The 17,232-nt window shown below is 31.4% G+C and overlaps 1 protein-coding gene across 9 annotated transcripts in view; it reads right to left on the bottom strand.

Annotated features, from left to right (window-relative positions):
• The window catches only part of MYO16 (myosin XVI), an 899,069-nt gene that overhangs the window by 609,425 nt on the left and 272,412 nt on the right, over positions 1-17,232 (bottom strand). For 8 of the 9 annotated variants that reach the window (XM_074299517.1, XM_074299521.1, XM_074299522.1 and 5 more), the window contains one exon: positions 7,851-7,994. In XM_074299517.1, the coding sequence (XP_074155618.1) occupies positions 7,851-7,994 (144 nt within the window). Of the gene's footprint in view, positions 1-7,850; positions 7,995-17,232 lie in introns of those variants that run through there. The other variant, XM_074299524.1, reaches the window with a different exon arrangement.

Here is a 17,232-nt window from a genome sequence, read left to right as displayed (position 1 = left end):
CTCTCGTCTCTCTCGTCTCTCTCGTCTCTTTTGCTTTTCTACTAACTACCTAATAAATTTCTTCATAAAACTATTTCAGATTTGGGGGGTTCCTTCTCATTACATCACATTTAATTTGGCAAAAACAAATGATAACTTTTTTGTTGTATTGTAATCTTTTCATGAGTAGCAACAATTTTCTTATTTATCTTTGTTTCATCCATAACATTTAGGAAAATGCATTGCACTTTTATTTTCTTTCTCATTTTTTCTCATTTTTTTCCTTTTTGATCTAATTTTTTTTGGTGCACCATGATAATTGTGAAAATATGTATAGAAGAATTACACACGTTTAACATATTGGATTACTTTCTATCTAGGGGAGGATGTGGGGGAAGGGAAGGAAAAATCTGAAACAAGTTTTTGCAAAGGTGAATGATAAAAATTATCTATTTGTGTTTTTGAAAATAAACAGCTTTAATAAAAAAAAGAAAATGCATTACACATAATAGACACTAAATAAATGCAGAACTAAGATAGCAGATCAAAAGCAAGGACTCAGTGAATTTTTCTCCCAAACCACTTCAAATAAAAATATTTTAAAAATAATTCCTATCTTGATGCTTATCTTGTTGTACCTATTTTACAAAGTTGTTATGAGTATTAATTAAGTTTTAGAATGGCAAATCAGTATAATAATTAAGTGCATAAATATTAACAAAATAGTTTCTATGCTTAAATATTGAAAGCAAATTGACGTAATATTTAATATCCTGAATGTTTAAATTTTCAATTTCCCTATTGACAAATAATGGTTTCCTACTCTGAAATGATATGAATTCAGATGTTTTAGTTTGTATGAATGATTTTTTTTTGATAAATTAACAAAAATTCCCAAGTGAAGGATATTTCAATGAGTAACTTTTTGTTTTTTGTAAGAACTGTATGATTTTAGGGGCAGCTAGGTGGAGCAGTGGATAGAGCACCAACCTTGAATTCTGGAGGACCCGAGTTCAAATCTGGTCTCAGACACTTAACACTTCCTAGCTGTGTGACCCTGAGCAAGTCACTTAACCCTAGCCTCAAAAAAAAAAAAAAAAAAAAAACTGTATGATTTTACTAGTGGGTATAAAATTAGTGGGTATTTAGCACAAGAGTAGTACCATCTGCTTGAGTAATTCATTTGGCAAAAAGTCTGCCAGTGTTTATAGCATTTAACTCCTACTCTAGGCAACTGTGATTCAAAGTCAACCCCAAATGTCTAATATTGTAAGCTCACAAAGTCAGTGTACCACAAAATACTTGTTCTTCTGATAGACTCACATAAAAAATATTGATTAGAAAATAGAATGAAACTCATATATTTGTTCAGTGATACTTATGAAGCTTTAAGAAAGGGCATTCTCAGAACAATATAGGACAATATATGACACAAAAACCATGAGACTTTGTCTTTTAGCTAAATCAAATTATTTTTATATACTCTATATCTCTCATTACACATCTTTCCTTTAGAATTTATTGGCAAAAATGAAGAAGTATATCCAAGAAACTGAAGTTTTAGCAGTGACTTATCTTTTTCTAGATTTATACACAATTGAATTATGACTGTGGAAGAATCCTTGATTTAGCTAAAGACACACAGATATTACTTTTTAGAAGCATAAATAAATTAACTTCTCAATGGCCACAACATTAAATACTAACCCTGGTCATTCATTCCAAGCAAATATATTGTCTCTCACAAGAAACACTATGCAATAGATTGTGACTACATGAATTTAAATCCAACCTCCCTGCTGGAGGAAAAATATTTCAGAGCCTGTGTTCTACTAAGGATGATTTAATAGCATCAAATTGATATATCAAGAATAATACAACTTAAATAAATTGCTGAATAACACACTACTTAAAAACTATTTAAAATGTTATTCTGACACTTGTCATGCTCTGAGTGATGTAGTGATATGTTATGCTTTTCTGAAACTAATATGGGAAGTCTATAACTTTGGTGTTATCTTTTTCCTGTGAAAACAGTATCAACATCACCTTTTGTGTATAATTTAATGAAACCTTAACACTATTTAAAAACAAGCATGACACTATCTAAAAATAAATATTCAATTGAATGAATAATTCAAATAAAATGTTTTGTTTTAAATCTTAACTACCCCATTATTTCTGAGTGCTACATTTTTAGGAAGGATGAACTGAAAAACATTTCAAAGAATGGCGTTGAATTAAGGTATATAAAAATAATATATATATATATCATATGTAAGTATTATAATTTCTATTTTAAAGATGAGAAAACTTCTTACATTTGGCTGCAAAGCTAACAAATATCAAAATGTTTGAAAAGAAAGAAAGTGTTTGAAAGTGGATCTTCCAGAAATAGTAAATCAATCTGCTAAGATAGATCATTATACTTTTGGGTAACTCTAAAGTCAAGAAATTCTTCTTATATTACTGAAATCTGTTATTGCAGTATCTAATCTTGGTAGTTCTTTTCTGGGGGATTAAGCAGGAAAATGAATGATTCTCATTCTACATGAAGATAGCTATCAAGGCTCTGCCATGCTTTTTCTTCTTCTGGCTAAATATTTCTATTTCCTTTGGTTATTATATATAGTGTTAAGCCTCAAACTGATTCACAACATGACACTGATCAATTTAACAAAAATTAATTTAGCACTTGCTCTGTGATATTAAGTATGCAAGCACATAGTAGAGATTTAATAAATGATTGTAGAATTAAATTGAATTGATAGTATATGCATGAGTTTCAAAAATTTTCAATATCAAATATTAATAATACCAACAGTAGGTGATCTCTCCTTTAAACATATGTAGCATTTTGGACCTATCTCATCCCATAGTTCTAGGCTTACATATCATTTTTCTTACTAGATCAATGAGATCAGAGTGACCTAAGATATCTAATGTCATGTCTTCTTGAATACACGAGTCATCATATAAATGACATAAACTACACATAAAATTTATTTTTTATCTCTGATAGAAAAGGCAGAAAAGTAAACTTCTCAAAAGTTTAGCTCAGATTGCTCCCTCCCCAAATAGATTTAGTGCATAAGGAATTTTTATTTTTATAATCATTTTTGGAGATTATAATTAATTTATCTTCTGGAAGAATAGATGATTCATAGGTATAAAATCACTGAAGAAGTAGCAGAGCTAGTGGCTATCCATCTAGCTAGCATCCATCTGGCTAGCATCCATCTGCTCCACCTTCTAGGAATTTTCCTTTATCCTTCATTACTACAGACTCAAGTTTAACTAGTAAATAGCCTAATAAACAAGTAAAGAAAATATAAATTGAGTGAGCATATAAAGGAAAAGATAACATGGTCAAATGAAATCCTTGGGTTTCTAATAGTGGTAGTACAATGGCAAGGATGTATAGATGGGACAATGGATAGAGAACCAGGACTGGAATTAGGACCCACGTTTAAATTTAGCTTCAGCCATTCAGTTGCTATGTGACCTGAACAATTTACTTAATCCTATTTTCCTCAGTTCTTCATCTATAAAATGAGCTGGAGAAGGAAATAGCCAAAATCCAGAATATTTGCCAAGAAAACCCCAAGTGGGGTCACAAAGAATTGGACATGACAGAAATGATTAAACATGTCTAGAATATGATGGTAAAGTAGAATTCTAGTTTAATTAAATTTACATTTCTAATACATATTTTCTTCCTCAAGTTAAATTTCCATGAATTTGTTTTTTGTTTTTTTGTTTTTTTTTGTTTTTTGTTTGTTTGTTTGTTTGTTTGTTTGACTTTAGCTTTTGTTTTTCCTTTGTCTCTTTTTAGGCTAGTAGGGATAAATTTTTTCTAATCAAAGACCTTCATCATTCTCAGTAGATGAAACTTACTACCCAATACAAGTCCTACTGAAATGACCATGTAGGCAATGTTAAGATGAATTCCAGTCAACTCATCAAAGCCATCACTGGACAGATTTTCACTGGGAAACAGGCAACTGACCAGCATGGTATAGATACTATTGTCTGTAGAGAATCAGTTATTGCAGTTAGCCAATTGGCTACCATTGTGAAACGGGCAATTAGTCCTCTGCATTAATTTAATTAGATCAGGCAGGTGGCATAATTGATAGAGTAGTAGACTTGAAGTAAGGAAGTAAGGAACCTGACTTTTTCTAGCTGAGTAATCCTGGGCAAGTCACTTTACCCTGTTTATCTCATTTTCTTGTCTGTAAGATGACTGAATTTGGAAATGGCAAAACACGCTAGTATCTTTGCCAAGAAAATCTAAATGGGGTCACAAAAAGTTGGACATGGTTGAAAAACAACTGAAGAATAATAACAACAAGAACAAAAAAATCAATGGATTTCCTTCACTGTTCTATAAACCCCAGAAAATCTTAGATATTATCTACAAAAACTGATATTTCCTTTTGTTGTACTTTTGCTGGTACTTGACATTGTGGTAGGATCCATCATTCCCGATGCCAACAGCAAAAGTAAATTTCTTCCAATTTGGGAAGAATACAGAGGGAAGTATTAGTTGAACACTTTCTAAATGATAAAAGAATAGATTTTCTATGACTATTCTCTAAAATTGCTCACTAGTTGCCAGTTCAGTTTGTGACTGATTTTTAATTTTTCTTAAAATGCATTTCTCCTTCTGAATATCTTATAGTTTATCTCAAACTCAACACATCAAAAAGTAAACTTCCTCTTGTTTTCCCCTTAGTCTACCCCTTTTACTAATTTCTCTCTCTAGGAATGTGTCACCATTCTAATAATCACCAAGGTCTGTAACCAAAAAATACATCTCAATTTTGTATTCTCTTTTACTTTCTATAATCCATTTAGTTTTAAAATCTTAACAAAGTTATTTCTACAGTATCTCTCCTATTTGTTCCCATTTCTCAACCTATAAGGCCACCACATTATAAGCTCCTATTTCAAGCCTTCAATACCTTTCACACTCTATATCTAATTTGTCTTTCTAAACTGATTTCTCATTACACCTTTCATATACTCTTTTGTCAAGTCCAACTACTTTTTTACTGTTCCCCATTCATGACATAGATGGGCACATTGCATCCAGGCTTCCATGTCCCCATGCCTAGACTATTCTCCCTTTAAATCTTTACCTTCTGAAATCCCTAAGTATCTTCAAGGATCATTATGATTTTCATCTCCTATGAGAGACCTTTCTTGAAATATATAGTTCTATTCTCTCATATTTTATTATTTTTATTTCAAACACACACATATGTGTGCATATGTATATTATATTTATAATGTATATATGTGTGCATAAACATAGTATTTTTTTTCTTTCAGTAAATATGCATTCCTTCAGAGCAGGTACTAGGGATACGTATGTCTCTGTATGTGTGTTTGTATCCCCAACCATAAGAATTGTATTTGACACATAATAAGACACTTATTAAAAGTTTCTTTTTGAGTGCACTAGGATTGAATTGATAAGGAACCAGGGAATTGTATTCTTTTCAGCCATTATATAGAATGTCAATGGCAAGAGAAGAATATAACACAAAATGTCAGGCTATGAATTAATAAAATGTGTTTTGCTCTTGGTTAGGAGGTACCCATCAATAAACATGTCACCAATTTACATTATTTCTGGAGTTTTGGATTATTTGAGGATAAAGGTATTATAGAGAAACAAACAGTATGTAGCTACTATGAATTATAAAAATATCTTAGAATGCTATGGAAAAATTCATAGAGAAATACCTTCCAGGAGGAGATGCTCATTCTAGTCTATTGGAAATCACATAGGTAATTACAAACAAACTCAATCAAATTAAATTTTATAGTAACATTTGTATTCCATTCAACAAAAACCTCTTAGGTGATTTAAATACACAAATATATTTAAAGTTGATTCAAAACAGTTAAGGGTTTTGGAAATAAATGTTTAAAAAATATTTGTAATCACATACTGGAAAAAAAAAATCTAAATGAATCTTCATCCATTCCAATCCCCCCTCACATTTAGAGAAGATCTCACTACTAGAAGCCTTTTTTTTTTGTTTTGTTTTGGTTTGGTTTGGTTTGGTTTGGTTTTGTTTTGTTTTTTTTTTTGTTTGTTTGTTTGTTTGTTTGTTTGTTTTTTGGCTGAGCCAATTGGAGTTAAGGAACTTGCCTAGGGTCACATAGCTAGGAAGTGTTATATGTCTGAGACCACATTTGAACTCAGGTCTTCCTGACTTTGGAGATGGTGCTCTATCCACTGTTCCACCGAGCTGTCCCTGGAAGCCATTTTTAAAGTCAACCAAAAACAGGGATTTCACAACAACATTCTGTAGTTTATAATACATCATATGATCACATTTTTCTTCAAGAAACATTAATGCTTATGTGTTAACCAAATTGTTCCCTATCTATTGTTTTTTAAATCTATTATCTATAGAGTAGCTTTTTCTGCTATTTCATATGATGGTCTTTTAGAAAACATGGAAATGATTCATTGACTCTTCATTGTAAAGGGCTGAAACTCTGAGTAGGTGCACTGGAATCAGACAACCGAGCACTTAAGGCTAATTACCTATTGGCATATGCTTGGAAAATGGCCCTTTTGTGCTGGCTCAATCTTTTGGTGTATACAGATAATTGTAGGATGGATTAGGGGGTAGACGAGGAGAAGGGAAGTAGTGGAGAGCTTGTATCCATTCCCTTCACTTCTACCCCTAAAGACTAAGAATAAAGACCAAGGACTTTTGCTTATCTTGACTCTGGCTGATTCTAAAGCATCCAGGGTGCTAACTAGGTCTTCACACTTAATCACTTGCAAGGCATTAATTATTTTTCTATTTTTTTTTTGTACAAGTTTATTACAGCATCTTATATTTCCTCCAAAGGCACACAGAATATTTTAGGGGATATACATTTCCCCTATTATAAAACATACATATATGTTTATCTACATACTTTCATACAATGTACACAAATATAAACATGTACATGTAGATATATATATATATATATATATATGTGTATACATATTCATATAAGCTTCTAAGAGATGCTAAAAGAAAATAAGTCAAAAATAAACCTATGGCATGTTCTGAAAATTCCTATTTTCAAGAGTAGTTTTCATTTTTATGGTACTTTTGTTAAACCTTCATAAAGGAAGGGAGGATTGCCTTTATTTATCCTCCTACATTTCTACTTCTTTCCCAGAACTCTTTTATATATATTCTAATGCCTTGCTAAAAATAACCAAGCCAAAACACCCACATTCCAACATTAGGAAGATAAAGATGCTCAGATGAAGTCCAAAGACTAAGAAACAAAAGGCCTAATAAAGAAAAAAGAAAATAACCTTAAGTTACAATATGATTTTCATTCCTCACATGTCTCTATCATTAAAGGCTTTCATTTTCATGCAGCTGAAATTAGCTCAAAACAATTTGAAATAATTTCTTTTTTTATTATTCTCAGGGACATTTTATTTGACATAATGAAGACCCATGAAGTTAAAATAAGTTTTTTTTTAAATCTCTTTCTTCCAGTTAAGTTACAAAAAATAAAGTGATGGAGAGAAGGAAAAAAAAATGTATATCTGACTTCCCTCTTTGAAACCAACTTGCTGGTTATAAGAACATTTCCCTTTCCAGTAATGGCATCTCACATCACATTTAAACAACTCAATTTATGATATGTAATCAGAAACTTCAACTTTTTATTATATTATTTCTCATCAGGATTCTAAGACAATTAAACTACCAGGCTATATACATTTATTGAAATGATTTATTGAATATTTTATGACTTCATCAATTAAAGATACATACTTTTTAATATTATTTAATATTTCAAATAGGCACAGAAGAAAGCATTTTACTTACTAAAAGCAGTAGCAGAACAATATCAGGGTGATCACATGCACAGGCAATGTGCATTGGTGTCCAAAAGTCCTCATCCTGATGATTTACATTCACTCCTTGTTCGATAAGAATTTCTGCAGTGAAGGCATTATCATAGCGAGCACACTGGGATTGAGAAAGAAAAACATAACTTGTAAAATATGAAAAGGTGATAATAAATCATTTTCCAAATATGCAATACTTGAAGATTCTTTGATTCCAACTTCCCAAAAGCTCTGACAAGAGCATTATTTTTCCATATTCTTGCCAAAGAGAGAAGGGGTCCATGTGGCATCTTAAAAGGGATACTTAGACTGTGAAAAGTGAAGATAGCAGAAAGTCAATAGGAAAAATGACAAATGGAAAATAAAGTAAGATTATCCAGTCTAAAAAAAAAAGAAGGATAAAATCTGATTTCAATTTAATATATCAAGCAGCAATTCAGTATTTATTGTATGTAGTGAACATTGCTCTCACACACTATATTTTTTATTTCCTGTGCTTCATATATGATAATTCCATTTTCTTATGCCTTTGCCTTTGTTCAAGCTGTCTATCCCCAATGCTCTCTTCTTACTTGTGGAAGTTCCTTACTTACTTGTGAAAGTTTCCTTCAAATTTCCCTCCAAAGTCAGTTTTAAATGCTATGTCCTACATGATATTTTCCTTGATCCTTCAATTTACTAGTGTGTCTCCAGCATAATGACAAATTTATTTACTTGGTAAATATTGCATATTTACTTATATGTGTTTAAGTTGTTTCTCCAGCAGAATGTCAAATCCTTGTGGACTAGAATATGTAAGGGTTGGCTGTATTAAGTATCTAGTACTAAATGCAATGTGTGATACATAGAAGATACTTAATCAGAGTTTTTGATTAATTGATCAATGGGGAAAAATAGAGATTACAAATACTATTCATATAGTAATCTTACTGTTTGGTTAGGGAAACTGATAGTATAAAATACAATAGTAAAGAGTTATCAATTATTCATTAAGCATTTATTAAGTTTTCACTATGAGCCAAGCACTATAAATGTTTATACTCAGCACTAAATAGCACCTACATTTGTGAGATACAAAACAAGTATCATTTGAGATCTTTACTAATCAATAGGGTAATCAGGCAAAATTTCATAGAGGGAGGTAGTACTTACATTGTGCAATAAGGAAATTAGTTCTAAAGAGGACACCTGTTAATTCTGGATAAAGAAAACAGCATAATTAAAGGCACGAGGAAAGCAAAGCAAGTAAGCAGAGGAGAAAGAATCAATTCAATTAACCTAAAAGCAGTTAGGTAGTCAAGTGAGTAGAGCATTTGGTCTAGAGTCAAAAAGACCAGTTCAAATACAGCTTCAGATATTTTCTAGCTGTGTAATCTTAGGTAAATCACTTAATTTCTGTCTGTTTCAGTTCCCTCAACTGTAGAACAGGTCTGATAATATCAACTCTGGCAAAAGGCTTTGTGAACTTTTATTTGAGGAATATAAAAATGAAAATAAATGGATTTTTACAAAAATTATTTGCAGTTTGTGATAAGGAAGGATATCTAGATATAAGAAAAATTGTTTAAAATCAGAATGTGAATTTTTAAAAGTATAGGAGAGGACACAGAATATTTTTGTTAACACATCTATTAAATTTAATATGACTGTGCTTTTAAAAAATACAAACCACAGAGAACAGAATTTTAAAATTTCTTCCATAATATTTTTAAATGGAAATTTTAGGGTTTATTATTTAATTTAATAATACAAAAGAAAGATAAGAAAAAAAGTTTAGAATTATGAAGTATTATTCCTTAAATTATAGTAAAATTTTCCCATCACTTGAAATATTTTGCTATTTATATAAAAATAAATACCAGTCTTTTAGAGCAAGCTAGATGATAAAAGGAAACCATTCTTTTCCTGTAGTCAGAATGAAGAAGAGAACATAATACTTTTGACACTGAAGCATAAAGATCATAAAAGGATAGAAAAGATTTAGTACTGAATTTATCCAACAGATATAAAAGAGCCATCACAAAACATTCCATTCACTCAATATATGATATTCTCAAGTAGATAGTATTAATTCCAAGAACTCAGTGTAAATATCAGAAGAGGAATTTATAGTAATCCTAAGTTTTTTAGGCATTCTTTATAATCACTAATTCAATAAAGTAATAAGTAATTAAGAATCTAATTTTCTTAGCATCTTGTAGTTTTGCCTTTTTTGGACTTTACCTGCTATTCCATCACCAATCCTGCCCAACAGCACTCAATGATTGTAATGTATCTATCCATTACAGTTTTTCTTTCTCTTGTTTATATTGTAAGCATATATCTATTTCATTTCAGCTTTGACAATTTTCAGTAATGTTTTAAGAAAAGTCCAGTTGAGAACAATTAGTGAATTTTTTATAACAAGATACTTATAAATGGGTGTCTGGTAACATATACAATAGTAAGAAAGGGGCAACTAGATGGCGCAATGGATAGGAGATAGGCCATGAAATCTCAACTTTCATATAGCCCCCATAGATTTAAGTGTAAATCAAAAAAGAAAATTATCTCATGACACATTTCCCATAGCATGAAGCATACAATAGAAAGGAAAGATATAGTTATCTCTAAGAGGCAGAACATCCCAGTGGCCCAAATAAGCAGCTTTAGGTGATGGAATTTCTTTTGCTATTGGAGACTTGAATGCTAAAGTTACCATATATAACTTTTTATTTACTGATTTATCACATTTGAAATAAGTAGCAGAAGAGCTGAAGTTCACTCACATTATGTGCATCATTCTACAGCTTTTCTATTAAAACAAAATGGTTTATTTTTAAAAATTCAGTCTTAGGAGTTTAAAGTAAAGTTATTTCTCATCTGCTTTTGTTCAAGAATGATTTAATTAGGGAAGTATGATGTGTGTGTGTTTTTTTAATTTCTCTCATAATATTGAATTTATTCATGAATACTGCTTTGAAATAAGTTATAAGATTTTAATATATGATTTTAGGAAATACTCTGAAAACTAAATATAATAACTTCTGTAATTTGGCAGTTAAGCAGGGCAAATGTTTTTTTTTGGTACTTTACCCATATTAATGGGGGGTTTTGGTAATCTTGAAGGGGTTAGTGGGTGGAGTCCCTCGTTGGCTCCAGGCTGGGTTTCAGCCAGGATTATAATTTGAATAGAATTCAATGGGTTTTTAGATAAGGAACTGTTTGTGCTTGGGGTGGGGGTTGGGAAACCTGAGTAGATTATTAAAATGGAGGCTGGGACAGTCCAAGTTAGCTCAGATCCCATGAGGGCTGGGAGAGCCTGTAGAGGGCTAGAACTGAGCAGATGCAAGGTAATCTAGCACAGGACAATTTTCTATTGCCACATGCTTGGAGGATGAACCTCCTTAACTATTCAGTTCGGGCTTGATTGGTGAGTGTGGACAAAGAAGGGGAAGTGACATGAGTGTATGGAGTAGGAGGAGGAGATTGATTCATTTCTCTTGGCAGTGGAGAGAGAGGAAGAATGCATGGAGATTGCTAGATCTAATCCCCTGACCTGGACCACAAAAGACCAAGAATAAAGACTTTTAATTATCCTGACATTGGCTGATTCTAAGAGATCCAGGGTCCCAACAAGGGCCTGAATATCTCCCTTGGGGGTTGGGAATTAGAAATGAATCTTAACACATCATTATGAGTACCAGGCCTAGTTAACCATTCCTCAGTCAACAAGAATCTATTTCATTTAAAATTTTTTGCTGTTACAAACAGTATTTATATAAATATTCAGGGATATATAATATTTTTATTTTCTTTACATTAGTGAGATTCTTAAGAATCAGGCTTTAAAGAATCGAGCTTTAAGGCTATATTCCCAAATCAGAGAGAGAGAAATGGAAATAGTTTCGGGCTCCCCTCATCAGCTCCATTATGTGTTATTTTCCCTTGTTCAGTCCATTTCATTGATCTGTTTTCTTATGGGGAAAAGAGAATTAGAATTATTCTTGCAAACAGGTTATCTTTCAATTTTCTCTGTATAAATCCGCCACTTAGTACAGCACTTCACACAGAGCCAATTCTTAACCAGGAGTAGGAGCTGCCCCACTTAGAACCAAAATAGAAGTGGTCATTTGGACAAAACAGCTTTTTTATTTTCTTTTGTATTCTTTCTTCTTTCCCTTATAATACCTTTATACCTTCAGATACTCTGCCCAAAGGAATGTAAATTTTGATCACTGAAATCTCACAAGATATCTGGGTTTATCATCTAGAATCATGCCTTCAACTCAAAATACTATCATTGTTTGTCCAATAGGTCTCAACCCAAGGCTTGTTTGGTCATTGTTTGGACCCTGATTGGCTCAGGGTGAATGTAAATGATAATTGTTGCTGTTTTAGTCAGAAACCCTGAGGGTCTTCCCCTCTCAAGTTGTTTTTTTTTTTTTTTTTTTTTTTTTTTCCGTAATTACGTAAAAGATACCATGACTTTGTCTCAATTTTTACCAAGCCTTAATCACTTAAATGAAATCTTAATCATGGAATGGCTGTTGCCTCAGTCAGACTAAGACTTGTAAAATATTTTAGCTAGAGAAGGCCAAGCTCTTGCATTGCATCCTGGGCCACCTCTAGTCATCCAGATCTATTTCTTGTCACTCAGCTGAAATGGCTCTACAGAAGACAATGACCTTGGAAACAGTATATCTGACCCTCATTTAAATACAATTCACTTAGTATCACTTTCCTGTTGTCATGATTCTCTTTGAGAATAAGTGACAAACAACCTATTACCAATGGACTCAGATGTATGACTTTGGAAGAGAAAGTCAGGCCCTCCTAAACTTAAATCCAGTTCACTTGATTGTCGTGGCATTACAATCCTGATTTCATAGTTCTCCTCATGGAGAACAAAGAGCAAACAACCACAGGTTTTTTTTTTGTTGTTGTTGTTTTTGTTTTTTTTTAACATTTTATTTTCAAAAGATATGCATAGTTTTCAACATTTATCCTTGCAAAATTTTATGTTCCAATTTTTTTTCCCTCCTTCCTTTTCCCCAGTCCTCTGCTAGATGGCAAGTAGTCCAATATATGTTAAATATGTGCAATTTTTCTATACAAATTTCCATATTTATCATGCTGCATAAGAAAAATCAGATCAAAAGGGAAAAAAATGAGAAAGAAAGCAAAATGCAAGCAAATAACAACAAAAAAGAAAGTAAAAATACTATGTCATATACTCAGTCCCCACAGTCTTCTCTTTGGGTGCAGATGGCTCTCTCTATCACAAGACTATTGGAACTAACTTGAATCACCTCACTGTTGAAAAGATTCATGTCCATCAGAATTAATCGTATTATCTTGTTGTTGAACAACAACTTTTTAATGAAAACACAAAAAAGCTATGTAAAGAATCATCTTTCTTGTGGGTGCTTACATAAAGAATAACATTTTATTTTTAATAGTATTTTATTTTTCCAAATACAGATAAAGATAGTCTTCAATACTAATTTTTGTAAAACCTTGTGTTCTTGAATTTTTCTCCCTCACTCCCTTACTTACACCTCTTTAAAACGGCAAACAATATGATATAGGTTAAATATGTACAATTCTTTTACACATTAAAGGACAACTTAAGAGCTACATTAACCTAATCCACTAATTAGTATTCCTTTAGAAATGTCTAACAATCTATTAAAGTTAGAGGAAAATAACTGGAGTAGAATTTTGAATTCAATTATTTATTCATCAAGCATTTACTAAGCACCTATCAGATACAAGGCATTGTGCTCAGCACTGAGAGTAAAATGACAAAGAAATTGGCTAATATTAGCTATAAATATATAATATGTCATAATATTATGACAGAGCTTACATTCTATTGCATCAACTTAAATCCAAGGCTATTGTTTTGCTTTCGAAACTTACTCCTACAAAACTATAATGATGGATTATCCATTATTTTCTTTGGGAGATATTTCTGTAGCACTCACATTGGATTTTTAAGATAGTTTTAATAAAGTTTCATCTTAATGTATTTTCCAAAATGTATTATGGCAGAATATACAAATATACTGCTATAATTAATTGACATTTAAACTTAAAGCAAATTCTATAGCACACAAATGAGTTCTCTTAATATATTTCTTACAAACTTTCTACTTATGGTGCTTATCTGTCTCTGGTATATCTATATCTAGATCTGTATCTGTTTCTTTACATATCCATCTATTTATACCTATATCTATATAGCTATATAATTACAGATGAAGGTGGCTAAAGAGCTATAAAGACAAAGATAGATGTCTATAGATGTAGATATGTTATGGAATAGCATAATATATCAATTGATTACTGCTTTTTGTTCTATTTTTAGGCATCTAGGTGATACAGTGGATATAATATCAGGCTTGGGGCAGCTAGGTGGCGCAGTGGATAGAGCACCAGCCCTGAACTCAGGAGGACCTGAGTTCACATCTGGTCTCAGACATTTAACACTTCCTAGCTGTGTGACACTGGGCAAGTCACTTAACCCCAGCCTCAGGAAAAAAAAAAAAAAATCAGGCTAAGCGTCAAGAAGACCTGAGTTCAAATGCAGCTTCAGACACTAGTTCTGTGACCCTGGGCAAGTCAATTAACTCTATTTGCCTCAGTTTCCATTTTTGTAAAATGGTCTGGAGAAGGAAAGCGTAAATACTCAGTATTCTTTGCTAAGAAAATCTCCCCAAAAAAGATGACAAAGAATTGGACATAATTAAAAACAACTAATTTAAAATATGTATTTTCTATTACTCTGTAACAGTGAGACTGGTGCATTCATTTTATTTTAATTATTTTATATTCATCATAAAGATGGTTAGAATATGAGCAATGTGTTTTCTGGTCACACTTAGAAATGGTCTTGATTGGACAAAGAAAATATCCATTCCTTCACATATTAAAATAAAATATTTTGGAATTTGATGAAATATTTCCAAATTTTCTTTGGATCTATTGAAATCAGAGACTTCTGAACTAGTTTTCATACAATAAAAATTGAAAATCACTAGAATTGGAAAGGATCTCTTAAAAGCTATTAATTTTAATATTTTATTTAATCCAGTGAATAATCTTTAAAGCATATCTGACAGGTGGCCATCTAGCTTCTTTCTGACTCTTTCTAAAGAGCATCACTTTATGTCTTCATTATCATCTCCACAAAAGGGCATTGAATTTTTTGGCCACTATATTACATTGTAGGAGCATATTTCATTATACAGGACATTTTTACTTTGTAAGTATCTTCTGCCTATTGGATATTTATAATTCAGATTACTTTTCCACAGATGCAACTTGAATTTTCTGAGGTGAATTGCATTTATGATTTCTACCCATATTTCAAACAGCAATGCCTAATTTCATATTGCAGTAGAAACTTACTATAATATATCTCATTGTTGATAAGACAGTCATATTCCTGGTTAGATCATATGTCCCAAATGTAACCCTCATAGAATTATAATCAGGTGATAGCAGAATTATGTTATAAAATGGATTATTTTTTCTCTCAAAACAGCATTATATTTGCATGATTTTTTTGTTTTTACATTTATACCATTTAAGTGGTACCCTTGAAAAGAATCTCATTTTACATAATTTTCAATGTAATACACTCAGATGATTTTCTAAATTTCTCTGCTACATTGGCTTATTAGTTAAATCATAATTATACTTAAGCTCTTCATAAATTTCATTAATTTGTTCCATAATGAACTAGTTTGTAATAGAGAAAAGGATGATGGATTTACAATAATAAAGATCTGCGTTCAAATTCTAACAAGCCACTTTACTTCTCTGGACTATCAATTTTCTTATTGGTCAGATAATATTAACTTCCAGAAAAGAGTTCATCTAGATCCTAAGCAGTTCAAGTGATGATTCCTCTGAAGTAATTTTATTATTTGAATTTCCACTGCATATTTCCATTAGACTGATAACCAGATATCATATTTTACAAAATTATAGCTTCAAATAGCGAACATTTTAATGTATTTTCACTTCAGGGGATAAATTTTTCATATTATTTGGTATCTAGATATAAATAGTGAAGGGTTTTAAGTCCATATCAAATGAATATCAGTCAAAGAATGTGGAATTCTTTGGCAAAGAGATCAGAAATTTCTAGGTGGGGTGAGTAGATGGTGGAGATGATGAATATCTTCAAATAGCTAAAGGGCTATAATGTAGATATGGATTAGACTTGTACTTTTTTGCCACAGAAGGCACAACAAGGGGCAAAGAGTAAAAGTTTAGAAATGTAAACTTCATGACTGGAAAAAAACATCTTCCTAACAATAAAAGCTATACAAAAGAAGAACTCTCCATCTCTGAAGTGGGGTGGCTTTTCCCAACTTGGAAGTCTTCAATCATATTTTCAATAACCTCTAACCAGATATTAAATAGTGAAAAGTCCTTTTATTCATGGACTATATAAAAATTGCCATTAAAATCATTTCCAAGTATCAGATTCTGATAGTCTATATCAAGATGATCATTAAGATCTCTTCCATGTCTTCTTATTACTATAATATTGTGATTAATATATGTTAAGATTTCAGAGTTTAACATTCATTATTGGGTCTAAAAAAAAGCATTCAAATATAAACTCCATTTCAATAATCCTTCCCAAAGAGACTATGGACAATGACATTATATGTTTTTAAGAGAAAATAATCTTTGGATAAGAAAAAGTTTAAATGTAATTCTGGCATGAATTAGCTGTCATTGTTAGAATTACTTCACATAGGAATATATGTGAAGCACTGAGAAAAAGGACAAAGTGAACATTTTACCACTTAAAGATTGAATGAGCTAACTGTCAAAGAGAATCTTAATATGTCCTGACAGAATTGAATGTTTATCTAATGGTAGTCATGGCAGGGGGAAGGGAAAAGAAGGGGAAAAAACAATTTACACGATTACTTTATTCTATATTTAAAAAAAATAAAGAATTGGATGTAATAGATTTGCAGTTTTATGTGCAGTCATCTGTTTTTATGCTGTTATAGAAATGCTTGTTTTATTATGTAAGTTAAAACAAAATACAAATTAAAATATTTTAAAAGGGAATTAAACTTTTATCTATGAAAAAGATAAGCTGTCAAAAAAGTAACCAGAATATACTTCTTGAGAGATTCTGCATAACTACTTTGAAATAAATGTATGTCCTTAGTTGTGGGAAAGTTAGATGTTGCAATTGATGCAATTCTGGCAGCTTGTACAATGATGAAATATTTAATGGGTTTTTACATTATTTGTTATACTGTAATAAATTATATTATCAAAAATTAGTATCCTTTAAGCTTATGGGAGCAAGGAGTTTGAGATCAGGAGAGGTAAAACAA

Source organism: Sminthopsis crassicaudata, chromosome 3 (genome assembly GCF_048593235.1).
Source record: "Sminthopsis crassicaudata isolate SCR6 chromosome 3, ASM4859323v1, whole genome shotgun sequence".
Classification (NCBI taxonomy): domain Eukaryota; kingdom Metazoa; phylum Chordata; class Mammalia; order Dasyuromorphia; family Dasyuridae; genus Sminthopsis; species Sminthopsis crassicaudata.
The sequence above is the reverse complement of the archived record's forward strand: the minus strand, read 5'-3'. Positions and strand labels throughout refer to the sequence as shown.